The 26,550-nt window shown below is 38.1% G+C and overlaps 1 protein-coding gene across 1 annotated transcript in view; it reads left to right on the top strand.

The window, feature by feature from the left end:
- Positions 1 to 26,550, top strand: part of EPHA3 (EPH receptor A3) — a 220,310-nt gene that overhangs the window by 57,493 nt on the left and 136,267 nt on the right. The window contains exon 2 of the mRNA XM_009274576.1: positions 3,653 to 4,313. Coding sequence (XP_009272851.1) covers positions 3,719 to 4,313 — 595 coding nt within the window. The 5' untranslated portion in view covers positions 3,653 to 3,718. The remainder of the gene's footprint in view (positions 1 to 3,652; positions 4,314 to 26,550) is intronic.

Below are 26,550 nucleotides of genomic sequence, written 5' to 3'. Positions count from 1 at the left end.
TTACAAGTACAGAAATAAATTAGAACAACTATAGATATAGGTCTTTGAGAAACCTCACTTAAGAGAAAAAAATCATGGGTCATGGAAAGGAAATTTTCTTGATGTTCTTGGTAATCTGTTTAGAATAAAGATCACTTGGGGATGGCAGTACGATAGCTTACTGGGAAAAGTTGCAATGTATGAGCAATGCAAATGTACTGCTTGTTTTTTAGTTAGATCATAATAATTATTGATGTCACAAATCTACTTGAATCTATGCACATATTCTGATTTGGACACTCTTCCTGTAGTTTCAGTGATTTATTTCACCTTAAGTCTTTCTAAAGCGATAGCTGCAACGCCATAGTTTCGTAACAGTTGAAGTATTTTGGTCAAGTTAGCACCCAGCGTGAGATTGGTGCTTCCATTCAGCAATGCTTCAGCGTTAAATGGTAGATTTGAAATTTTGTTGTTTATGTAAGTAGACTGACGTGGCAATCTACAATTGTTTCCAAGCAATTTAGTCTTCATTACAAATTAATGAAGTGATAACTGCACGTTGCAATTTCTAGGTTAAGAACACAGTAGTGGGTGCTACTTTTGTTGTGCAATTCATACATCTACATTCAACTGTCTGTGTAAGCATGTTGGATAAGAAACTTCTGAAAAAAAAAAATTGCAATGGGACTTGTCCAGAAAAATAACATCTGCTGTGGAGATGTTTTAAATTCTGCAAGTTCCTGGTTTTGTTTCTATCTCCCACTGGACATGTAAAATATGTTGAACTGATTAGAAATTATATGGAAGAGATAATAAGTAGATCATTTATGAATCAGTGTGAGCTGCTTTAAATGTCCATAAAATTATGTTTCATGATATAATCTTATCTAGTTGCATCCAGTTGTTGTAACTGAATTTTTATTTGTCCAGGTAAGACCTATAGTTAAATAGGTACATCCAGCTTCGTGGGAGGCAACTGTGGCATCTGAATGGCTTTTTGCAGCAGGATTATTTTATTAGCTCAGGGGCTGTACTTGTACAAGGACGTCTGTCAGAGGAGGGTCCTCCACTCAGTTTTGGGAACTTGGCAGAGGCTGGGAGGCAGGGTCCAGCTGCTTCTTATGCAGGCAAGGGCTCATCCTTGGGTGATGGGCTGCCACGTGGTGCTCAGCTCTCAAGTGGCCATGAGCTCTAGTGTAGTAACTGTGACTCAGAAAGCCCCTGTACTGCTACCTCTCTTTGGCAGTGTGGCATATTATGGCTTGCTACAGCATTTCAACTGCTGTATACACATCCAAGACTGTGTTTGTAACTCTGTTGAACTAACTAGTCAGGAAGAGATAAAACTTGTGTATAGTCACATCTGTAAAGTGAACTAAAATAAACTTTGTTTCAATTAAAGGAAGAGTATTTATACTGGTTTTATCTACTGGTTTAATAACATGATTTAAAACACATCTTCAGTGTGGGTGGACAATTTCATTGTGCAGACCAGCTCTTAGTCATAGCAAAACTTTCTTAAGTCAGTGGGTTGGGACTGAGAACTCTCAAGTGTTACTCTGATGTGGCCACTTTTTTTTTTTCCCTTTCTTTCTTTCTTTGTATGTGTGTGTGATGCGTGTCTTGTAAAACCAGGAAACTGTAAAGACGGTTAACACTACTGCACCTCAGTTTCTTTGTCGGTATAGTGGGAATACTACTTTCCTCTCCTAATGTTTGCTCTGCCGTTCACTAAGATCCTTCAGCAAAAGGTGCTTATGTAAAATGAATAATTGTTAGACTGAGATCTTAAATGTAGCATTGATGTGACTTGATTTTTGAGGGAAAATTTTTTTCCTGGTAGAAGTTCTTCTTTGTCATCGTCTTCCAAGAGTGGCAGTGATTTCTCACAACATACTTAATTCCGTCTACTTCACATCTCCAGTTTTTGTACCATGCAGCAGCTCTTTTTCAAGCTCTACTGCTCCCCAGCTGCACTGCATCTGGTTGCATGGGGCAGCATTTGTGTGTTCTGCAAAGGCTGTGTACGTGGGTGACAGCGAAGCAAGGATTTCTGTAGCTGCTGTTCTACCGTGTGCTCCATTAGTATGCGCTTCGTTATCACGACAGGAGTTTACCTCTTTTGTTTGTGTAATTAAGTTTGAAGCATAGAACAGAAGATGATAAGGCTCAGGGGGATCTTACCAGCGTGTATAAATGCCTGGTGGGAGGGCATAGAGAGTATGGAGCCAGACTCTTCTTTCTGGTGCCCAGTGAAAGGCCAGGATGCAATGGAACAAATGGAAATACAGGAAGTTCCATTTAAACATAAGGACCAAGCTTTTTACTGTGAGTATAATCAAACACTGGCACAGGCTGCCCAGAGAGGCTGTGGTGTCTCCATCCTTGGAGACATTCAAAAGCCTGACTGGACAGGATCCTGAGCAACCTGCTCTGGCTGACCCTGCATGAGCAGAGGGTTGGGCTAGAAGATCTGGAAGGGTTTCTTTCAACTTCAGTGGTGTTATGATTCTGTAGCAGGTATTGTTCATTGTAATAAGAGTTTTTATTCCTGCACTTTAGTGGTAAGGCTCTTCATTTTGCATTTTAAGACTCGGAATATAGAACAACTGCAGTTTTTGTGTGGGTAAAAGCTGATCAATGATGACCTTAAAAAAAAAAACAAACAAAAACAAAACAAAAAAACCACAACAAAAAAATTGGTTGTAGTCATCCATTCAGGGAGAAAGCAAAGAAAGATGCATCTTAAGGCACTTAGCTGTGTATGGTAAATGACTAACAGTAAATATTTACTTTAAGTACCCCTGTAGGATTTCTTTTTTCCTGTGATTGGTAAATATTCCTCTCCATTAATGTGACTTCAGAAATCAGGTAGCACTGGTACATGAGCAATTCACAAATAGGAAACCCATTGCTTCCCTGTCTCGGTCAAGTAAGTTTGTCAGCTGATGACTGATGTAGAAACAAATGATGACTATGTATTCTTCAGAAACTTAGTGTCATAGTCTATATAGTCCACAGAAGAATTAAGTAACCAAGATACTTACGGTAAGTTGGTGGTAATTTTTAATAACTCTGGAAACTGGGCTAAGCTTGACTGTTTGTCCAGAGGACATATATCCCAAGCAAAATCAATTGTCATGCTTTGAATAAATTAAAAACTGTAACATTCTATTGTGACTGTATGGAATTTCAGTGGGAGCCATTGGCTTTTGTTTGATAAGATTTTAAATCTTGTTTAAACTTTGAAATACAACTTGATTCTAACAGTGAAAATGTGGCGTTGTCCTAGTGAACCTCTTCTGTTTGAGGTGAGTGTGGTTGTGGTAAAGACATGTTGGGATCATGATCAAAAGGACAGCGCTGCGTATAGTTTAAGAAAACACAGGTTTTTAATAATGCAAAACAGCTGTAGCGTCTCTTTCATGCCACCTTGAAATAACTTGGTAAAAACTGACTTCTTAACGGTGAATTCTGTGTTCATTTAAGTTGTTTATGTGTTTTAATAGGAAAAAAGTAAGTGCAAGTTCAACCAGACTCTGTTGTCTATTTTATAGTGATGCCCAAGCAAAGTGATTTTTGCTTTTTCACAGCTTTTGTCTCTAAATGTGATTTTTATTGGTGTAATCATTAATCTTAAAATATTTCCTTTTTCCTTTCTTTTTTTTTCCAGTGGGAAGAGATTAGTGGTGTTGATGAGCATTATACTCCAATCAGAACTTACCAAGTGTGCAATGTCATGGATCATAGTCAAAACAATTGGCTGCGAACAAACTGGATTCCACGCAATTCAGCTCAGAAGATATATGTGGAGCTCAAGTTTACCTTGAGGGACTGTAATAGTATCCCTCTAGTTCTGGGCACTTGCAAAGAGACCTTCAATCTGTATTATATGGAGTCTGATGATGACCATTTGGTAAAGTTCAGAGAGCATCAGTTTACAAAGATTGACACCATTGCGGCAGATGAGAGCTTCACCCAAATGGATCTCGGCGACCGAATTCTCAAGCTGAATACGGAAGTCCGCGAGGTGGGGCCTGTCAGCAGGAAAGGCTTTTACTTGGCTTTTCAAGATGTAGGTGCGTGTGTTGCCTTAGTCTCGGTGCGAGTGTACTTCAAAAAGTGCCCTTTCACTGTCAAGAACCTCGCCATGTTTCCAGATACGGTACCCATGGACTCCCAGTCACTGGTGGAGGTGCGGGGTTCTTGTGTCAATCATTCCAAGGAGGAGGAGCCACCCAAGATGTATTGCAGTACAGAAGGAGAATGGCTAGTGCCCATAGGGAAGTGCTTGTGTAATGCTGGCTATGAAGAAAGAGGCTTTGCGTGCCAAGGTAACAATGCGCTCCATGTTCATAGTTCAGTTATTAACAGGGGCTTCACTTTATGTCCCTACTCTGTGCATTGGGTCGTGTTAACTTTCTCCAAATTATTGAGAGAAAAAAATTAGTTCATAAAATCACCATGAAAATGGGGTTGATTTCATCTGTGTAAATAATGTAATTGGCTAAAAATATTTAATATGGGTCAACAATTGATTTTTAGTTAATACAGTACATAGCATATCTAGTCTCTCTTACCACTCTTGGACTTCCTTTCAATAGATTATAGTTTTCTCAAATGCATTTTTTGTGTCAAAATATTCTATTTTTTTGTGTGATTTTTCTTTTTTTTAAACCTTGTGGCTTGATGTATAACATTTGCTACTGAGCTTTGTTGATTAATTGGGATTGGTCAGAAAAAAACAGGTAGCATTGCTTCAGGTAGCATAGTTCCTAAATGCAGATACATTTGAAAAATTAATATTTGAACTTCAAAATTGCATTTTCATGAATACTCATGTATTTAACTCAAAATAATTTTCTCTAAACTTTTGGTTTCTGCAAACTGTGGTTATGTGAATGCTCCCAAGAACAAGACTACACCAGGGATTTTGAGGTTTTCCAGAAATGGTCTTTTAAACGTTAGAGAAATGCATATTATATTTACCTGATTTTAATATCAAGCAAAATGATGGTGGTCTACATTTTGCTTTTTACAAAAGTATGTTTTGAAGTTTTTTGCTAATTGAATCTTAAACCTCTTTTCACAAAGTGCCTTAAAGGGTGCTGGCTGTCGCAAAGGGTCTTCCGTTAAATAATTAAGTAAAAGTTAAACAGTAATATCTAGAAATACCATGGGTGGAAGGAGTAGTAGCTGAGGTATTTACTGTGAGGTGTGCGTATGTGTGTTTGTGTACATGTGCGTATGCATATATCTATAAGAACAGAAATTTAAAGTATTCTGAACTCGGTTGAGAGCACGCCTATTCCTTTTTCATTGGTCCTACAGCAATCTTTATGTCAAACAGGCAAGTCCTGGGGAGCTACTAGGAGCCCACCAAACTATAGCCAGGTCATTGTGAAAACTGTTGCTCTAATTAAGGTGACTTTTTCTCAGAAAATGCCATGGAGGTGTGGGAGGAAAGGGGTAAGAGTGTGTTTTGTTTGGTTTTGCTTTTAAGTAGATTTTAAATTGGTTTTGCCCTCAAAATGAATAAATTGGGAAGCTGAGACTTTTGAGTATGCTTTTCTGCAGTTAGATACCAATATTAAGGAAAACAAGTTAAACTCTTCTGTTGAGAGCTGAATCCAGGAGAGGATATTTTATTATTCAGAAATGCTTTATCTAGGGTCTCCTATAGCTTCACTTAAAAATGCTAGAATGTTAGTGATACTCTTAACCACTGTATATAACCTTGCTTACTATATAGCCTGTGTACTTGTATAAATGGTTGAAAGGTGTTGGTTTAGAATTTCAGTTACACATAAGCACAAAAAGACAATCACTCCAGAAAGTGTCAGAGTACAATTGAGCAAAAGTTGAGCTAAATAATAAAACAATTTATTTTATTTTACTTTAAAAACAGGTTCTCAGATGCTTGGGGTAGGCAAGGCAGCTCCTAATGAGTTCTGCAGAGATTAGGAGTGAGCTCGCATCCATGTGTGAGTATATCATACATGATTTGGAAGGCATAAAGTCAGACCATAGGACTACTATCTTTTTCCTCTTTTTCTTTTTTTCCTCGACCCTTTTTTTTTTTTTTTTACTTCCTCACCAGCTGTTGGTCAAGGGAGTGATATATGCTGAAAGCATTAACAATAGCGACAGGTCCTTCTGGTTTATTCTGATTTAACATATAATGTTTTACTAACTTTTATTGGAAGTCATATTTATCAAATATTTTCAGTGTGGTGTGATTGAAGTGGCACTCTAAAAGCAGTCAGTAATTCAAAACCTCCCATTTGTCGGCATCGGTAACTCAGCAGGACTTGGAAAGCTTGGAAAAAGAGTTCAGTTTTGACCTCAGGCTCAAGGCTGCTCCTGCACCTTTCCTTTTCTTTTTCTTTTAGGGCGTTGGGGTTTAAGGGTTTTTTTGTGTTTTGTTTTTTTTTTTTTGTCAATAAAAGGGCAGTAGAGACAGAATTGTAGAGTGTAAAGAAGATCCAAAATGATGTTACAAGCATGGGCTGGAATGAAGTCATAATTTAGGAAAAAAAATGTTTCAGCTGAAGTTTGAAAGAGTAATAAGTAATAGAAATTCTTGTCTTCACAGTAGTTGGAAGCATTCAACAACTTAGTGTCTGTCACTACTTGATCCTACATTCAGACTTTCTGATTTTGTTTCTGTAATGCTGTTTTCGGAAACAATGTCATTTTGCATTAGCAGATTATCATCACTAATGATTAAAATGAGGGACCCTAATGGTATATGATCAGCCTATTTAAGTTTCATTCAGAACGGCTTTTCTTGGTACTTAGAAAAATGTTAAGGCATAGTCATGCCCTCAATTAACACAAGTTGTACCATTTTCCACGACTGCTTCCCTTTCTCTGCGTAACCAGGAAAAGACGACATAAGGCTCAAGCCTTTTTTTGTTATGGGTGTACATGTATATATAACAACATACAAATATGTTATAAAAACGTGTATCTGAGCTCTGAAAAGCCAAAGTTGGACTATTGGCTTTACTCAGAGTATTGGTGGTTCTTGGAAAGATTATTGTTCTGTTCTGGGTCCTACCAACTAATAAGCATTTTACACGTATGTATGTACGTGTTGGTTAAAGAATCAGGACCAATTTTGCTGTGACCATCCCTGTTCTCATTATTGTGTGTGTATGGAGAAATGATTTCTCAAAAGCGAGTTGTATACCTTGCCTTGAGGAATTCTGGTTTTCATGATATACTTTAGGTTAACAGCTTAAGATTTAATGCCTCCTCTGGCAAAGACTTTTGCATCTGTTCAGTATTTTTGAGGGAGTAGGTTTGTATAAGGTAAGGTAAGATGTGTCGGGGAGCATGTTGGAAAAGCCACTCTTTCATACTTTTTTCCCCCCTTAGCTAATACATATGTTAACTAAATATGTTATATGTCATCTGCTGTAGACTGTTTGCTATTACATCTTTGTTAGCACTTCCATCATAGCGGTCCTGTCTATTTAATCTTATTGTAATATTTCATGCTTGTCTTCATGCCATTTTGGCCAAACTACATCTTTATAGCGTCTCCTTTCTTAGAATTACTGTGTTTTAATTTGTTTTAATTACAAAAAAACAACTGGCTGGAACTACACACTGAACCTAATGCTTTCTGATAGTCTCCATGCTATTCCCCAGTCAACAAGGATAACTCATCTTTTCCATTTGTTCCCCATGAAACAGCCATAGTAGATCAGATCAGAGGTTTCTGCGTTCGTATTCTTTCTCTGACAGTGGCTAATGGCAGATTCTTAAGGAAAAATAGAAGTATAAAGCGCTGCTTTACTGGGTATACCTTTCAGCTTCTGCCAACCAACTGTTGACTTCCTAAGACTTAAGATACATCTTGTAAGAACAACTATGTATAATAGGAATCAGTGACCTGTCACCTATTAATTTGTCTATTTTTTGACTCGTTTATATTTTTAGTCCCTGTAAGTTTTTATGGTAATGAATGCCATAAGCTTGTCTTGTGTGAAAAACATATCTTCTTTCTGTGTTTAAGCCTTCAGTTTTAAGTCAGTTGGTTAAGTTTTTCCTTGTATAGTGAGAAAATAGCTGCTCCCTTTTCAGTTTCTCTATTAACACTTTCCTATCTCTCTCTCATGTCTAATATCTCATCTCTAATATCTGGTTTCCCAACTCTCCCCCTCTACTAGTGCCTTCGTATTTGGAGGACAGGCTAATGGCTCCATACCTCTACTCATCCTTTTTGACTGTCTCTGTACATATTCAAAGCAATTGAATATGCTTTTATGAAAAGGGCAATGAGGCTTGCATGCGCTACTTAAGTTGCAAGTACAGCAGGAGATTATGCAGTGGCATAGTGTTTGGAACAGCCCAAAGATCAATAAAAGAAAAGGAGCATTCACATCACCTGGCCAGTGAGTGATTTGTATGTGGAGAAGCCAGGCTCAGTTTTGTTTTGAATGCTACAGAGAGGAAATAGATGTCACGATGTGAAGGTTGGTTGGTTGGGGTAATAGTATCAAAATAAATGGGAAAATGTAGGATAAATGTTAGAAAAAAATGTCTTTAGTTCTGTAATAATCTGGAAGTCTCCTCGGAGAAATAATGGAAGCCTCATTTCAGGAGATGTTTTTTTAAAAATGCAGTAACCAGATGATAAAGGAAATCCTGCACTGGCAGGCTTGGACTAATAAATCTCTTCCATCCTGAATGTGTCTATTCTGTTGTTGGTTTATTTCATGCGTGTCAGAAAGACTAGCTGGATATGGAGAACGGTATTTTTCATGATGATATACTTAATCAGCACACATGGAGTAGGCAGTTCTTTATCCATGTTGGGAGTGCGAGTGAGTGTGAATGTTCTTTTGAATGCTTCCAACAGGTGACCCTTTAGACCAAAAACAAGCTTTGTGGCTCCAGTTATCAAATGGAAAATTAAAGTGGTGGGCCTGAACAGAATGACTCAAAAAGCACAGAATTACATTTTCTGCATGCTATCGTTTCAAGGTATAGTTTCTGAATTTTAGTTGCTGGAATTGAGTAAGTCTGAATTGTAAATTTCCTATGTAATACTATCTAATAAAATTGTAAGTTTTAACCACAAGTGAGTGACACATTTTCTGTAACAAAGCCAGAAGAAAAAAGAGAATGTAATCCAACAGTCCTTCCTTATGTATATAATGTTAAGCAATTAATCAGGTGGATTGAATGGGAGAAAAGGGAGTAAGGGGTAATGGAGGGAGTAGAGGTGAAGTTCACCCACTGTGCCTGGTTATTGCAAAAATGACTTCACAAAATTTCCCCTAACACTAAATTATTCAGTGCTTCAAGTTGTATAGTGAATGTATCCTAAATCATATTTCTCTCGCTGAGTTTATGGAGATATGAAAGGAATGCCATCTGTGGCTGCTAAATCTGAACCATTGCATACATTGCTTAATTCTTTCAGTAGAATGAATGCTGCACTTGAGATAAAAAAATGTGTAATACATCATTAATACTAAGGATTAAAAACATTTCTCTAGATTTCTTTTTTTTCTCCCCTATGCTTTAAATAACCATTTTGTCTCTGCATAAGTAAATATACTTTTTACTTGCTTATATCAGTAGATAAAAGATAACTTTGCATGTAAAGAGAAAAAGGTACTGTGAGGAGCTATTCGACTTTGTGCAAGTGAAAACAGACGGAAGACACAAGTGCGTGCTGCAACTGCAAAGACAGTAACGTTTTCCCTTGGAAATAGCCGAGTGGCTTGGATGTGTTGCTTACACTACAAAAGTGTGTGTGGTTTTAACTCTTAGGCTCTGTACAGGGACAATTATGTTTAATAAAATGTAGGAACTGATCACATGATATATGATATCATATAGTAACAGAACTATGAAGAGAGTTTCCTTTTACATGAAATCTGAAAAATCTAGGGATTCACATTTTTTAAAGCAGAGGTTTGATGTGTATTTTCTTTTCCTTCGGTTTGAAATATTGTTTTGATTTTAAAAAGCAAGAGAGATGCTTTCTTAAAGGGACTCAATCTTTCAAGCTAGTAAGCTAAAATGACAGCAGCGATAAATTATGAATCACTTTATTTGTAAAATATTCATTGTTTTCATCCACTTTATATTCTATAAGTACATAAACAGAGCACGCAATGAAGGATTTACCTTCGTGCTTAGAATTTGTTTAACTCTTACGAAAGCTGTCAGAGATACCCAGATGATTTTTCATAGGGGAAGAATTATGCTGCACTGAATACTTTGGAAAGATCACAGCCAACTTTTTATGTAACATTTTCTGACTGTTACAAATTTTGAAAATATTCTATGACTTGTCAATCATGAGCCGTACATTTAAAATGCACGTTTTAAAGGCAAAATTTCTTGGGCAGAATCTTATGGTTTGTGAGCACATTTGTCATACGTCCTAAACAAGCAAAAATTAAAAAAGAAACATTCTGAAATTACTAGAAAAGATATTTTTTCAATACTTTATACAGATTCTCAAGTTAGAAAAGTGTTGTTTCAGTGCTCTGTAGTTACTTGAGAAGAATCTTTACTAAATTTCTTGCAGATTGTGATAGAAATATTTAAACAAAAACATGATTATTTCTATTCATTTTTTTATTTTCAGTGATTAGGAACCTAGTGTTAGTGTTCTTTTAAAAAAAAGCTTGCTAATACTTCTCTCCAAGTTGTTCAGTACTACAGTGTCAACATATGACATAATCAGGTAATTCAGAGTTGAATTTTTGCGTTTGAAACTAGTTGGGAAATGGAAAGGTTCACTCGGAAAATGAAATATTTGCAAAAGTGTTAATGACTCACAAAATGCAACTTAATACAGTCACACTGTATGTTTGTTCAATCCAGATCTCTTACCAGTTTAGAGGTGGTGCTTGCTATGCCACATTGTGCGTATTTTGGCAATTTCGTCCTTGTCCCCTCACCTGCTTTTTAAGCAACAAAAAACTCCCCCCCCAAATCCCGAACAAAAAAAAACCAGCAAACCCTCCCCAAAGTAGTGGAATATATTAGATTATTGATCCAGACTCTCTACAATTTAACAAGTATGTGTGAGACATTTCCTTCCTCTTTTTAACATAGAAATTTTCACCTTAGGTCTCTGACACTTATATGTTCAAGACTACTACTGTTGAATTTTTGTGCAGGATTTTACTGTAAATATCTTAGGGATGTCTATTACAAAGAATCCTAAGGGATCTTGCTGGCATTTCCTTAACCTTTTCATTTTAATGGCTTCGCTTCTTCGGAGGCTTTCAAAAGATTAAAAACTAAATTAATAGTATCATCCTGAGCATGTTTTGCTTGTACTGTCTCTGGTGACTTTCGGTGTCAGCTTAGCTCAGAGTTGCACAAAGATTGTATTGTCGGTGCGAATTCATTGAACGCACGCCTTTTCCATCGGTTTCTCTGCCACTCGCATCTGTGTATAGAGCTATTTGACAATCCCTTATTAGTTCCAGAGTGGAACTTATAAAGGCTAACAGAGGTTTGCATTACAACTGACAGCTGGTACTAGACTTTAATAGAGAGCGATTGTAGTGAGAGCTGTAAGTTTTGATAACGTTCGATGAAAATGCTCTTCAAGTAAGAGCCATCTTGAAAGATGAGTACAAGACGACAAGAATCTTCTATATGTCTGCCACTGCTCAGCGTGAAGCACAAGGTGTTGTCAAAACATGCTGTTGGCAGACATCTAAATAACCAGTAATTGATATCAGACTTTATTGAAACACTTAGACTACAGGAGAAGTATCAGAATAGACTGTTTCTTTGGATTACAAACTGAATAACAAGGGTTGCATTTGTAATGTCTCATTTTCTTTGCATTTGAAATTGCAGTTGTATTCTTGATAGCACAACAGGAACATAATAACTTGGACTTCACACAGTCTTTTTAGGGAGAGAAGATGAGAAGTTCATTGCCTAGAATTTGCTTGTAGCTTCAGCTTTAAGTACCTGCCTGCATCGGGTACCCTGACAATCGGTGTAGCTGTTGTGCTAAGGCAGAAATAGACCTAAACAACGACAAATCCTTCACAGGTCAAGGAGGCGAACTATTTCACTGTCGTGAATCTGTGGGTTCAGTGGTTGTCTACTGTAAGGTTAAAATTTGATGTGATAATTTAGAACAGCTGCTGTTTGACAGAAAGATTCACTTTCAGCATGGGAAGAAAAAGCCATATGGTAAAAGTTGACACTGTGCCAAGCCTGTATAACTGCAGAAGTGATACAGGACAGTTCTCTTCAACAACATGGTTGAAGTATTGCATTTTTACTTGCCATTGGTATTTCCAATCTGTATGCTGCTTTGAATCGTACATTATCCCATGATACTTCTTTTGTAGTTCTTTTTAACTAATATTTTTTTATTAATAATGGTGATTATGTGACAGAAAAGGGTTATGGGCTTTAAAAATATACGGTTTGTTCATAACCCTGTCCAGGCCACTCTTTGTGCTGTAAAAACGTATCAAAGTTTCATAGAACGATTGGTTCAAAATTTTCAACCAAAATGACATGCATTGTTAGAGGGGGTGTCTAATACCTGAGTTCATACGCTTTTAGCAGAGTATTTAAGAATTCACGTAGGTCACACGGCCTTTATACACAAACTTAAATTCTAGTAAATTAAGCATGTGAATAGCATGAAACCTAAGGAAAGCATTCATTTACTGTGCTCAGCCTAAGCCGTAGTGGTCAGTTTACCTGACTGTACTAAGTCAGTTTACTTGTAGGAGTAAGGTGGTCATCAGGAGTTCAAAATCCTAGGAAGAATTCGTTTGTCCTCTGATTTGGAGGAACCATAGACTCTTTTCTCTTTGATTTGACAGAGGTTTTTAATGGAAGGCGAATAAAAGAAGAAATTACTCAGAAGTACCCAGCTCTTAGCTCTAAGAAATGCCAATAAGCAAGTGACCAAAAACCTTCCACCAACAGTGTACTTACCTCTAAGAATGCATCTTCTTTTGTTACCCCCCTCTATATAATGAGAATGTGGCACAAAATTGTTTAAGGAAGAAAAAAATTGTCTTTCATTCTCTTAGAAAAAAAAATAAAATCTCTAAGATGATTATTATAAAGCAGCGAAATATGTTGAAATGGTCATCTGTTACCCAGCTGAGCTAAGAAAAGACATAAAGTTTGGCAAACATATTAAAGTCAGATATTAAACATGTTCTTTGATGTTTTGCAACCTTATACAGAGTTCACTCATACAGGATTTGACCTAACCTGAACAGTCCCTTAATCTCTGTAGAGGTAATTCTAAGATTTAAGTAGGAGCTTATAGAATTGTTTTATTTATAAATGTATTCTGTAGCATTTTTTTAATGTCACGTTAGTAGTAGGAGGCTGTAGGATACAATACATAAGAATTACTCCTTTGCTTTCATATTAAATGGCATAATGTAGTCGTCATTATTATACAAATAAATACAAGCAAATAATTCGATAGTACGTAGTTCCAGTTTAACAGGGGCATCTCCAGCTGCTGTAATGTGCCTCTTTAGATTACAAAACAACTTGAATTCTCTGAAGGTCTAACAGGATTTTTTTCTTATTTTGGTAATGAGATCCTAACACTGAGATGACAGGTATGGGCAGTTATTTTAATAAGCTGCTCTTCAAATCCGTTCTAGGAATTTCCAGGTTTTGCTCCCAAAAGAATAATATGGAAAACTAAAGCAGAGCTGGGGGATCGTGACTTGAAGTGAAGTCAAGGTGTATTAACCACGAACATGAGATCACTGTTTCAGCTGTAAAACTGGTGTTCATCCTGAAAATAAATAGGAGTTGAGTAGGAAGCGGGACATATTAGCAGAAGAAGAAAAAGTTCAGAAATCTCAGTTAACCATGGCTAATGAACCTTCTGTTTCATACATTAATAGACCATTCATTAAGATGCCATTTTTATACGGTGTATAACCTCTCTGACTTCTTTGACTGTGAAGACGGGGTGTCTAGAGCTTTCACCTCAAGGCTGTACAAATATGTATTTGTTAACACAGGGGACAGAATTAGAAAGACACATAATTGCTACTTGTGCATGACATTTAATAAGCAATGATGGTCTTGTTTCTCATACTGTGTGAGGGGATGAATTGGCAGTGAAATTAACAGTAAAAGGGGAATCAGCTTCTGTATCTTTTCTCTACCCACACTAACCACAGCAGATGGTGGAAAAAAGAAAGATAAAGACGTTTTTTAAAAAGGGTCAGAACAGGAAAGAGAACAAGAGGAGAGAGAAGAATGGAGGGAAAAATTTACCATGGTAAGTAAAATATACCGATGTAATTGTTTCATTGAAACCTAAATGCTGCAGTTAGTATTCTTTAAATTTTAAAAAAAAAAAAAAAAAAAAAGTTAAAAAGTAAGAGGCCTTCCCTTATGAGAAGGGGAAGGATATTGATTTGAGTTCAGACAAGAGTGTGATTTAATGATGTCTTTAAAGGAAGATGAGTGTATCTGTGCAAGTTTGCTCTGTGCCTAACTGCTAAAAAGATATTCAAGTTTCAGGGGGGAAAATGTGGTGACTGTTGAAGTCTGTGTTTGGGTATATGGTAGGTCTTGCATGGAACTGGTCTGCAAATAAAATTGTAATAGTAAGTGTGTTACACTGAAAGATTTAAAGCTGATCTGAACTACAGTAAACGGGGGCGTATCTCCTGTGTTTCAGTGAGCACTGTCTAAATGAAGTTGCAGTCTAGAAAAGATTTGTAGTTTTCTCAAGAGCCTTCCCTTCAGAGGAAGGCAGCGTGCAAATGGTCTGATTCTCTTCTGGCCAGTATTTTAAGAATGTTTCCTTGATGTTTCTTTACATCGCTGAATTTTCAAGAGTTCTGAGTATATACCTAGCAGTGTCTCAGAAATTATGGAAACAACTTCAAAGCCAAAGGGCTGCATCTTGCCCTGAACTCAGTGGACTGTTTTTTTTCTGGTACAGTGGTTCCAAGAGCCTTCTGTCCAGTGGACTTAGCCCTGCTCTGCAGAGTCCTTAATAGAGGGACGGGAGATAAAGCACTTGCCAGTGGTCACGTGTGTGTGTGTATATATATATAGTTTCCCTTTGTAAGTATGATTCAGAGGTGCAGTTTATCATCTGCATCCTTGGGGAACAGCTGCTTTATGCTGTGTTCGTAGGCAAACAGCTGCTGTGGCCTGGGCAGAGGTGTGTGTGGAGCGGGGCTGTGGCAGGGGAAGTCCTGAGCCCTCCGGGTCTCTGCCCTCTCTAGCCACTTGCTTACAGTAGTGGTGAGGAGGGTATCAGGTAATGAATCCCTGAGAGGGCTGGAGGAAGAGGGTAGCGGAGGTTTTTGGGCTGAGTAGGAGTTAATCCTTGTTCACCCCCACACTGCAGCCATGCTGCTGATCCATTTTAATCCACAGTGAATCTGAAATGTGATTGTAACACGGATCGTGTTAGTGTTCACTCAATCGGATTTCTCGTTTTACTTTTGATTCACATCTGCAGTGTGATAACAACCTAACCTTTTAATTCTTAATCTCTTTGCTGAACAAGTAGACCCTGTTGTTCCCTCCAAAAGTTAAATATTAGTCTTTCAATTAAAAAACACACAAACCCCTCCAAATCCTGTGGTAAAAGCAGGTGTTCAGGCACAAGTCTGTTTAGTATAGAGCTTGTTTAAATATGGATTAAAGGCTTCTTTGGAATTAAGTACATTGTTTTTCTGTGCAATAATTACTTTCCAGGGCCAGTACGTTTAAATTACTGCCTTAAAACCCAGGCATGCCATCTATCCCAAATTCTCTTATAATTAGGGATTATTTTATAGCCTGTCAGTTACCCATCTGTTGGAAAGCTTCCTTGTCTGTCTTGCAATCATAGCAGTCAAGCTGTTGCCTCACACTTGCGTGTTAGCATCAGATCTCCAGATGTGCATCCACAGATTGCACATCCAGCAGGTTGAAACAATCATCCAATCTACAGGTGTTTTCTTCTTTTTGTATGGCAGGAAATATTCCAATATATTATATGCAATATATTATATTGCATTCATGAGTACATACGTGGTGGTGTAAGTAGTTTCTCTTTACTAGAGAAAGAAGTCCCAGGTTATAATTCTGTCAAAAAGGTAGCAGAATAAAAAGCGTACCGATTTGATGATTTTTCATAAATTATTGTCTATTTGTAGTCTATATTATTTTCATACCATGCTTTAAAATTTCCACTATTTGGAAGGATTTTTTCCACTGTAACGTAGTAATTTGGCTTTTGAGTTGTTGCATCTTTCATTTTCCTCTGAAGCATTGGATTGACCACAGCTAGCGATCAGATGTAGCTCAAGGATACTGATGCTCCTCCAGGTTGACTTTTCTTAGGCACCTTTGATGCCATGTTCTGCTCCTGCCTTCTGCATTAATCTTTTTGCTAGATTTGAGGTTTGAGGGCAGGAAGGGGATTTTTTCCCTGGATCCGTTTGGTCAAGTCTATCAGATTCCCAACCCCCCTGCCCAAACACATGTGAACACGAGTTTATGTATTCATTATACTGTGGGATATGTCTGGTTTCGTAGGATCATTTGGGAGACTCCATAAAAAATTCTTTGCCATTGCTGTGAGCTAGGACTTTGGAAATGCTCTTGACATCTTAAAGATGATGCGTTTTGATATGGTTGTGGCTTTTGGTCTTTTATTATAGATTGTAAATCTGATTTGGGGCATTGCAGCTTGTTTTGTGGTGCTTGATAATGTGTTTTGTTGGCTTTCTGTGAGCTATTTCTAGGAGTTGAAAATCTGACTGTATCCAAAGGCTGTTTTAAAAACAAACCAAAGAATAAATACACTGTTGCATACTGTCTCTGCAACCAATTTAGAAACACTTACTCTTTTTGGGTAACAGTCATGTCCTGCAGTAGTCTGAGGAGGCTTCTGGTTGAAGAAAAATAAAATGTATTATTCTTTCCTTCCTATAGTAATTATGAAGAAGTTTGGAGTCAAGACAAACTTGGGTGTCACATACTGGAGGCTCTTGGATGTAAGCAGAATCATTCACGCCAGGTCCCATTAGGAGTTTCCTTTATGTCAAGGTGAAAACATGAAAAGGTGTGATAATTGCGATTTTGTGTAGAGATCAGGGAAAAAAAAATGTTTATGAAGACAACTATTGATAGAGGTATAAAACATTTTTTAGAGTCCCATTGGAGAGTCATCAAGAGCATGCTTGCAAGGCTTTCATAACTTCTGATAAAGTGTTTCCTAAAAAATAAAGGCTTGTTCATTCAGGAGGAGTTCAACTGAAAAGAAACTACTAAAAATGACCAGTGGCTCTGTGGCTACTTCTCCCCGAGGAGTGGGGACATGTGTGGAGGAGGCAGGAGGAAGGGGTTACGGCGCACACAGCATGCCTCATCTTCTGCATCAGCAACTATTCATAACATCAAAGCATTCATTTTTTCTTTGTTGTTGTTGACATAACTTTTTACTTCACCTTCTCATGCTGTGATGGGCCTGCAGACCTTTGCACAGGCTACTTTTTTATCCTTGTCTACCGTGTTCCTGTTTTGGTAAGAGAGAGCGGGTGGGTAGAGAAAGCCAGCTTTCCCATCTGAGATAGCTGGCAGGCTGTTTGGTTGAGGATTGATGCTCGTTGCTGGCTCTCAGTAGGAGTCGGTGGAACCCGTGACAGAGACAGATGATGGCACGCTGGAGTCTGTCAGCTGAAAACGGCAGTGGCCTGGATGAGGAGGAATGCTTTCCTCATCAGCAAAGCTTGCTTTCACCTTCTCTAAAGGTGGGGCATGGGGGAACGGTTGCCTGGTGGAGTATATTTTTTCTTTTGTCTTTACATGCAAAGTCCCTGACTGCATATAGGGGTTGCTCGTGCCGTCTCTGAAATCGTTTGCAAAGTTCCTGCTGATTTGATGGGAACAAGCCAAGCGTTTCAAACAATAAGAAATTCTTGGACAGATGAGAACTTGTGGCTTTTTGATAAAATGCTATTCCTCTTAAATAGCAACGTATCACTCTACAGTTAGGGAAAGCAGTGCAATAAATCAGTGAATAAATTTATTTTTGTATTTGTGAAATACCTTACAAATCAGATTATGAAATTTGCAAAATTAGGAATGAATCAATTGTTTAGCCAATTTACCTAGTGAAGATCTTTAGCTCTGTCAGTCATTCAAAACCACTTTGTATTATGTTGTGATTTAAAATATAAGACAGTTCGTGTGCTAATAATATTAGTCAAGTGGTATTCTTTTAGATTCCAGTTAGCTAGCCTCTATAACTAACATCAACATGAACTTATAAACATTTCAATGAGTATGTAACATGTGTGATACTAATTTAAGTGCATGTTATCCAGTTAGAAAGCAAAAGCAATTGGCCGTGTGATTTTACTAATAGTTGGAGTCCAACTTTCAAATGATCAATTTAATAAACAAATACATAGTTAGAGATTCTTTAGCAAGTATTTAATCTAAAAATAGTGTCTTACAAAAAAAGCAGCAGCTGAGCTTCACCAGCAGAAATATTTGCAATAATTGTGTATTTGTGGATGTAATTTGGTCCGGCTGAAACAAGTTAGAATGTAGATAGCTATGTACACACTGGTGTTTTTACAACTCTGATTATTCAGGGTCCAATTCTGCCAGCTTTATGTATACTGGGTAGTTGTAAGAAACTTAATGGAATGTTTGTATGTCAAGCCTTTTTAAAAAAAAAAAAATACCAGTTACAAAAAAAAATCACCAGTTGCCCACATGTGTCTTGTTACAGAAGAATTACGATAACCTGAAGGCTTTGTTTTTATTGCTTTTGGTTTTGTATTTTACAGAGTCTTCGTGATCACAGTTTCATTATAGCTATGTGCATGAAAAATGCTTCAATTAGCAATATATTGAAACGTTTGCAACTGTCATGCTCCTTCCCTATAATTTAGAAATTTGCATAAATCACTACATTCACAGGACTGAACTTCCAGCATGCCTGAGGGCTTTGGGTCTGGTCTTCTGGTTCAAGTAAGTCCTTTCAGTGCCTTAAAAGAAAAACTGTCCTTTTCCCCCCTTTTTGTCTTGATATATATTTTCTCTCTGTCATACCTATACATATATCTCTGTACAGGTATGTATAAATACATAGATACATCCCACAAAGAGAAGAACTGAAAGTCTGGCCTTTACTCACTTTGCATGTCTTGAGAGAGTAATTTATAAAATATAGGACAGGGAGATTTATTTGAAAACATATGGAAACCATGGGGGTGAAGCCTGAAGAGGCTACTTGTCCCAGCATGGGACTCTCCATCTTAACCTGAACAGAAGTTGCTGGATCAGGCTTGATTGACCCTATGCTGGGGCTGGCCGTCTGCATGAACTAAGCTTAGCGACCAGGGGACATATTTGGCTCACAGGCCACTGGTGCCACATAATATATTGCCCTGTCGGTAATGCCAAGTAACAAAACTTGCGATAGAGGAATAGATGAAGAGAGACAAACTTTGGCATAAATAATAATTAACGCTTTTAAATGTGGGATTTCTGTTTTAAAACTCTATTTTAAAGCCTTAGCTACCAAGGCATATGCAGTGAAAAGAATCAAAACTTGGTGCGGAAATTAAGTATTAGTGTTATTTAAAGCCCCTAGCAGCTCTAGTGTCTGTAGCCAAAAAAATGTTTGTTTGCTGGGCTTAATCGGAACTGTGATTCTGTTACTTTTTTTAACAGCTGTTTTAGTCTGGTTTACCCTGAGGAAAGCTCATAATTCATTATAGAGCACTGCTTAAAAATAATTATTCAAATAATGCAGTGAAGTATTACGATCTGAATGGGTGGCTTTTGTTAATACTTTATAGTTTGTATCTTTTCAGCTTTGTTCACAAATGTTGTGTATTTTTTATGAGAGCGGAAATGTTCTCTTTCTAAGTTGCAGTCTCTTGCTCACTCTCTTTAATTCTGAAATACGAATGATTTCCCTCAGATGCCAGTTCCTGGTAGATTTGTTGAGCTGAGGGTGCTCACCCTGCAGTTCTGTCCCCGGCAGTGCCGTGGTGCTTCTGAGATGGCAGCAGGCACAAAGCTGCCCCACGGTCCTGTGGGGAGGCGGGTTGATGGCACCTGCGGTGAGGCGAGCCTGGACGATCACATCCGCAGGGCTGCTCATTGCACAGGTGAAAGGGACTTCTTTCCCTATCACAGTGTTGTTGTGCAAGCAAGTTTTATACAGGATTTCTTCCCTTTTTGGAAGGGGGAAAAATGAAGGCTCTTTCTAATACTTTGTCTGTAGGCATAGAGCTGTTGCGGGTCACCGTGCAGCTGAAGGCAATGGCTCCAGCTCGTCAAGGGTGCCATGCTCCAGTGCTGCGCCAGGTGCTGCTCCTGCTCCACACCTGAATTCCCACCTTCGTCTCAGGGTGGATCTTCTGGGCTCTCCTGCAAGCTCCTCTGTGACTTGCTCTCATAACCCACTTTTTATTTGCTTCCTGCCTTCTTTCTTGTGTTTATACCCATTTCTTCTCCCCCCCTACCCCTTTTCTTTCTTCAGTGTCCAGTATGGCTCACTCATACTGCATAGTTTTTCTTGACTGTTGAAACAACCTTTTCTTATCACCTGGTTTCAAACGAAGCTCAGGAATTGGCTGGGTGCGGCTCATCCTCTTCACTCAGGAAAATCATTGCTTCTAGCATTTCTGGTAAATATACCCCCCAGGGGCTTTTCTAGGGGAAGATGACTCTCCAGGAATAGTGTTGATTACTTTCTGACCTCCTCCACCATGTGCTATTCTTGTGTGTTAAAGAGATTACTGTAGTGTTCAGAGAGCAGGTCCTTCCTGGTACAGAAACAGCCAGTCTGCTGTTTTTCAGACCTGATTGCAGGTTGCCTGCTTTGGGGTTCACAGGTGCACACTATAGAAGTCACTTCCCACTTTCAGGAGCTCTTTTTTGATGTGCTGCCCTCCTGCACTGTCCTGTGTTGGGCTTGCCTTGGTCCCAGGCACACTGGAGCTCTGTGCTGGGGAGAGGGTTGAGGACTGTGATCATAGAATCACAGAATGGTTTCGGTTGGAAGGGACCTTTGAAGATCATGATGATACATACCAGTGTGACCCACAGGAAGGGGCAGGCAGCAATCGTGCTGTACAGGCGCTGCTAAAGCAAAAACATCTGTAAGCTCAAAGGACTTTGAGGTACATGGCCGCTCAAGAGGAGTGGGCATACTATGCCCCAAAAGGGTCGTGAGAGGCTACATCCCTGTAAGGACTCAAGTTACCTACATACGTCTTTTCTTTCTCTATTTGGTGAAATTGGCCTTCCATATTAAGGGCCATAAAATTTGATGGTTGTAGAAAATGTTTTTTTAGTGAAGGTGGGCTAAAACACAACTTGATGTTATGGAAATACTTTAGCTCTGTTAAATGAGGGATTTCCTGCTTCCCCTGCATCTCATTGAATAGTGTCTCATTCACATTTCATTGTGCTGATGATTATATTTGTGAAGAAGTCTCTTTATTTAATGATCAATCAGGGAATTTAATTCGTTAATCTAAAAGCACTCTGCAGCATAATAAAATATCATCTACAGTTTACAAATAGAGTATTAAAATACGAAAAGATGCAGTTGCTTGGTCACATAAATCTGTCGCCCAGTGAGAAACAGAACCCAGATTTCTTGAGTCTCATCTCTCTGCTTGCTTCATGAACCGTGGCCACCTCATCACTGTTTGAGAATGATGAATGCCTCCCATTTATAAGCTCATATGCATGTTCTGGTAATACAGTAAACAATGAAGCCTTTCAGTATTAAGTGAAAGTATTCGCAAGAGGCCAAGCCTGTGGTCCTTAAGCAGACAAAGCTCTTGCGGGCTTGAGTCAGAATTTTGCTTTGGATGATTACTCAACCAAGCTCATAATGTGTGTTTAAACCTTCTCAGGGGAGGAAAATATCTAGCTTGAAACGAATCAGAAGTGAGATTTTTTTTTTTTCCTGTGGAATGAGAGAGAATAAATGTAGTATCACTATGGATGAGATCATGAGAGAAAGCCCCTTGCAACAGAAGTGAGCTGACTTTTGCTGTTCCTCAAATGGCTTTCCTTGAGGTCAGTTAGTACATTTAACTTTCATAGTTCATCTGCCTAGTGACTTACAGAAGAGGCGTTGCTTTTATTTGCTCAGTAAATTATGTATGAATGTAATGGGTGCTATTCGTAATTAATATTCTACAAAATAAGATAAAAGTTTAGCGAAGGGTCACACATCTTGTGTTTTTGCAGACACATTAATTGGACTTTGGTTTTGAATGTTAAGTTTCAAATCAAAGGTATTATTTCTTAAAGGTCTTTTCCATCCTAAATGATTCTATGATTAATTCAGCTACTGTGTTCTCCAGGCCTGCTACACTTTAAACATATGGAGATGAAAGAAATTATTGTGAACAGTTGTTTTAAAAAACAACCACCACTTAAAACACCCAGGCTTTACCAGGAAAGCATTCTGGAGGTGAAGGTACCTTAGAGTACTTTGATAATACAAAGTATAAGAATAATTATTTTCATCTCCCCTCCTCCTTCACATAAGTGGACATCTATATTCTGAGATGAAATAATCTCTTCCTCTCGTCCTAATGGCGGGTTCATAACTGCTTGTAAGAAACCATGGTGTATACATTTCTGCGTTTTCCTTTGACAATATAGTCTGTCTTTCATTCCTATTGTTTTTGTCTTTAACCTTTCTATGTTTATCTTTAGGTATTTTGTATGAGGAAAAATCAGTCATTCAAGAGGAAATGGAATCAAATAAAGTGAAGTTGAATGTAAAAGTTAGGATATGTAACACAAAGTACTTACAAAGATGATACTGAAAAAGGTTAATTCTTGTTTCTCTTTTTTTTTTTTTCATCACTTCTTGTCATAGTGAATTTGCTGAGGAATTGCTAAGTAGCTAAATGTAAGTGTTCAGCGGTGGGCTGTGGTGCTTATATGGGTCCCAGTTCACTGATCCTTTGTAATCTTGCTCATCGCAGGAGCTTGTTGGCAGCAGTGAGGGTTCTTTGAGTGTCTAAATTTTCTTGTATGTATGCGTTTCAGAGCAGAGCTTTTTAGCAGTTTGTACCTATCTTGAGTGTTTGTGCCCATATTTACATGCATGTAGCATACACGTACATAATTGCCACGGCTCTGAAATGCACTTGCACACATTTGCACTGGGCTGTTTATAACGGTGGCAGAGCACAATAATTTTACTGAAATATCGTATGCAGCCGTGAGCAGTCTTTCAACGCTCTCCTGTCCATACAGAAGGATCGTGCCTCATGCGTATACTGTCATAACAGCTCAATGGTTTTTTCCAGCTGACAATGTAGGGCTAGTGTATGTGTGGAATATGAAACAGGTTAGAATATCAGTATCCGTGATTTAAACACACTAAAAAAAAAAGAGTATTTTTGAAATACCAGATGGTAACCTTCCAATAACCTTGTTTTTTAAGATGACATTCTTGGATTTGTATGCTTAAGCATAGATTGTTCATTTACTTTCTCACAGTCACCCAAATATGTATGCATACACACACATCTTGTCAGTTTTGAGAAGGGATTTCAATCTTGATGTAACAGTATTTTTGAGCAGAAAATTGTTTGGTGAAGCATTTTCCAATCAGCTATAATCTTATATGTCTGAGTAGCTTTGAAGTCATTCTGGTTTGGGAAAATACATACATTTCCTGCTTCAAATATTGAATCCTCCTGCGGAAACCATCTCTGTCCAAAGATGAAGGGGAGCAAAATTCAACCAGGGATGAATTCCCTATTCTTAAAAGTATCATAATTTTAAATTGGTATAATTGGTACCATTAGTAAAGGTATCACTGATTTTTAAATTTAAAATTAAATAATAATGCCAACAAAGCTTGATGTAAGAGTTTTATCTCCTGGGAAAGAGAAAATTCCCACCTTTCCATTGAATCTTCTGTTTCTATCCTAGGACGACCAGGGTTAAGGTTGTAAAACTGCCACATTTCTTTTTATATATAGAAAAAAAAAAAAGTTAGATCCTTTCCATGTATACATGCTAAAGTGCTGGACAGCCATATAGTGACCTTGATTTTTAGAAGTTTTCTCATTTTGATGTTTTCAAGCTCAGGCAATTTAGATTCTCAGTAATGAATACTCTTTAGTTTTGCAGGTGACATGATACGGAAAATAATCACAATAAATGTTTTACACTCCTCCAACTTCCTACACTACCAGCTAGTGTAAATGATGCATAATATGTTAGGGTGTGGGGCAGTGGTTTTATTGTCACGTTTCTAGAGGACATCTGTAGTTATTTCCTTACTTTAACCTGTTTTATCGTTGTCTTACTGCACTTTAAGTTATGGGACTGCTTGCCATGAGACACTGTGGGTGCTGAAAACGTACATGGATTCAAAAAGTGACTGTATAACAAATGATGGAAGAAAAAATCTATCAAAGATTGTTAAATATAAAGGCACTTTCTCTGGCTCAGGAAGTCCCTTTACCACAAATAGCTGGAGTCTAGGAAAATATTCTGAGGAAGCATCGAAACATTTGTCTTGTTGCTATACTCTTGTCAGGCATAGGCAGTTAGAGAGATGATCTCCAGTAAGGACAGAAGTCTTGGTGGAGGTCTGATCTTACTTGGTAAGGTGGTACTTGTAGTAGTTCTTACATTTGTAAGGATATTGGCTATGAAATTTTATCCTTGAGAAGCAAAGTAACCTTACTTGCAGCAAACTGGCATTCAGAATAAGTAGATGTGAATGCAAAATGCATGTTGAGTAGAGAAGGAAAGGAGTAGTATAAGGAGGTCTCTGGGCTCAGTCCCATTTTGTCTGGTTGTCTAAAATTAACTGATATTTTACATGTACACTGAATGCATCATATTCAGTGCCATATTTCTTACACTATCGCTTAGTGGTGCCCAATATATGAATATTAAAAGGGTAATATTTGGACCAACTCAGGTTTATGCTCTGAGTTTATGAAAGTAGTTCCATTTACTCCAGTGCGGTCAGACCAGGTCTAACCAAGGTTTGAATTCATACTTCCAACACAGTAGATCTGAACTTCAAAAACCAGAAAGCAAGGAACACCACCTCACCCCACCCCTCCACCCCCGGATTTTGTTGATGAGAGGAGGTAGTGTATCTTGCATGAGATTCAATTCTGATGGAACCAAAACGTGCCCCTGTTGTAGAGATGTATTTGATAAGTAACTGCTTCGTGTTAACAAAGCACCAGAAGGCAGGAAGAAGGATATCAAGTGAATCTTTGTCAAACCTGTCAATTTGTCAAAGTAAGATTATTTCCTTTCCCTGGATCTATGGCAGAGAAGTCTGAGGACAGTGAGAAGAACATCTACGAAGAGCCTAGATATTACTTTTGTAGATACAGGGATGTTAATATTTTATATTATTTTTTCATTATTTTTACTGTGTGAAAGGAGTTTTACTCCTTCATTTGGGAAAAAAAAAAAAGGTTAAAAAAATTAAAAGTAGATTTCCCAGATGATTAAACCATTCAGCAGGCTGGAATACCAGATACTGGCTGACAGAGATCAGAACTGGTATAATATTTTTTCTTTTTGTGCCCTTTCTGAAACAGCATAATTAATCAGGGCAATATTTTCTAATAATTTCTGTGAAAAGTAATTTGCTTCCTTCTTGTCTCTCAAGTGACAGATTGCTGAAGTTGAACTTGTGATCAGGCGCCTCTTCGACAGACAGTTTCGTATTTCAGTGAATGTTTCCCTGGCCTGGTTGGCTTGATTTATAATAGCTGAGGTTAGTGTGAAATTAAAAATTAATTAATTTAAATGAATTTGTAATCAAGCAGACTGGCTTGAGCCGCGGAGGTGCTAATAGGTCTCCTGTCTGTCCCCCTCCAGCCAGCTGATCCCTCAGAGTGCAGGACAGCTGCACAGGCAAAACTGACATCTGAACATAAGCAAAGAGTCAGGGGTCTGTCTGCCAGCCCCACTGGGGCCAGGCTTCCTCCTGATGCTTCAGGTTAAGGAGGAAAGTGTAGCAGCTTGTTAAAATAACACGTTAGCAGGACGCACATGAGGGAAGCCTCCGTGAGTAGACACTGGTGTTAGTCTGTGGTATCTGCTGTTGCCCTCTGGGGTGCAGATGTCTCGATACTCTTAAATACTTGAGGGACATCATCATTGTTTTGAATACTTAGGAGTAATATACTAGGCTATATGCTGATCTGGAGGGCGGAAACATTTGAAAAAATAATTGGCTTTTTGAAATTAATAATTTGGTCCTTACCGTGGCTTGTGGGTGGCGTATAGCACTTCAGAAGCCTCTTCAGGAAAGGTATGTTTATGTAGGTCAGGCAAGTCATTTACACAAGCTGCAGCAGAGATTTGGATGCTGTGGAGTGCTCACTTCTATCCTGTGCAAGCTACAACCTGTTTCATGGCAAACAAGTTAAAAACAGTCCAGTCAACAGTGAAAGGACCCCTAAATGCTCAGTGATGGGAAGTATTCTGTAGAGAAATAAGTCATAAATCTGACACGACTGAATCCATTCTGTGTAAAAAAAAAAAAAAAAAAATCTCCTTCAAAGCATTTTT

The sequence above is a fragment of the Aptenodytes forsteri genome, unplaced genomic scaffold (assembly GCF_000699145.1).
Source record: "Aptenodytes forsteri isolate BGI_AS27 unplaced genomic scaffold, ASM69914v1 Scaffold287, whole genome shotgun sequence".
Classification (NCBI taxonomy): domain Eukaryota; kingdom Metazoa; phylum Chordata; class Aves; order Sphenisciformes; family Spheniscidae; genus Aptenodytes; species Aptenodytes forsteri.
The sequence above is the reverse complement of the archived record's forward strand: the minus strand, read 5'-3'. Positions and strand labels throughout refer to the sequence as shown.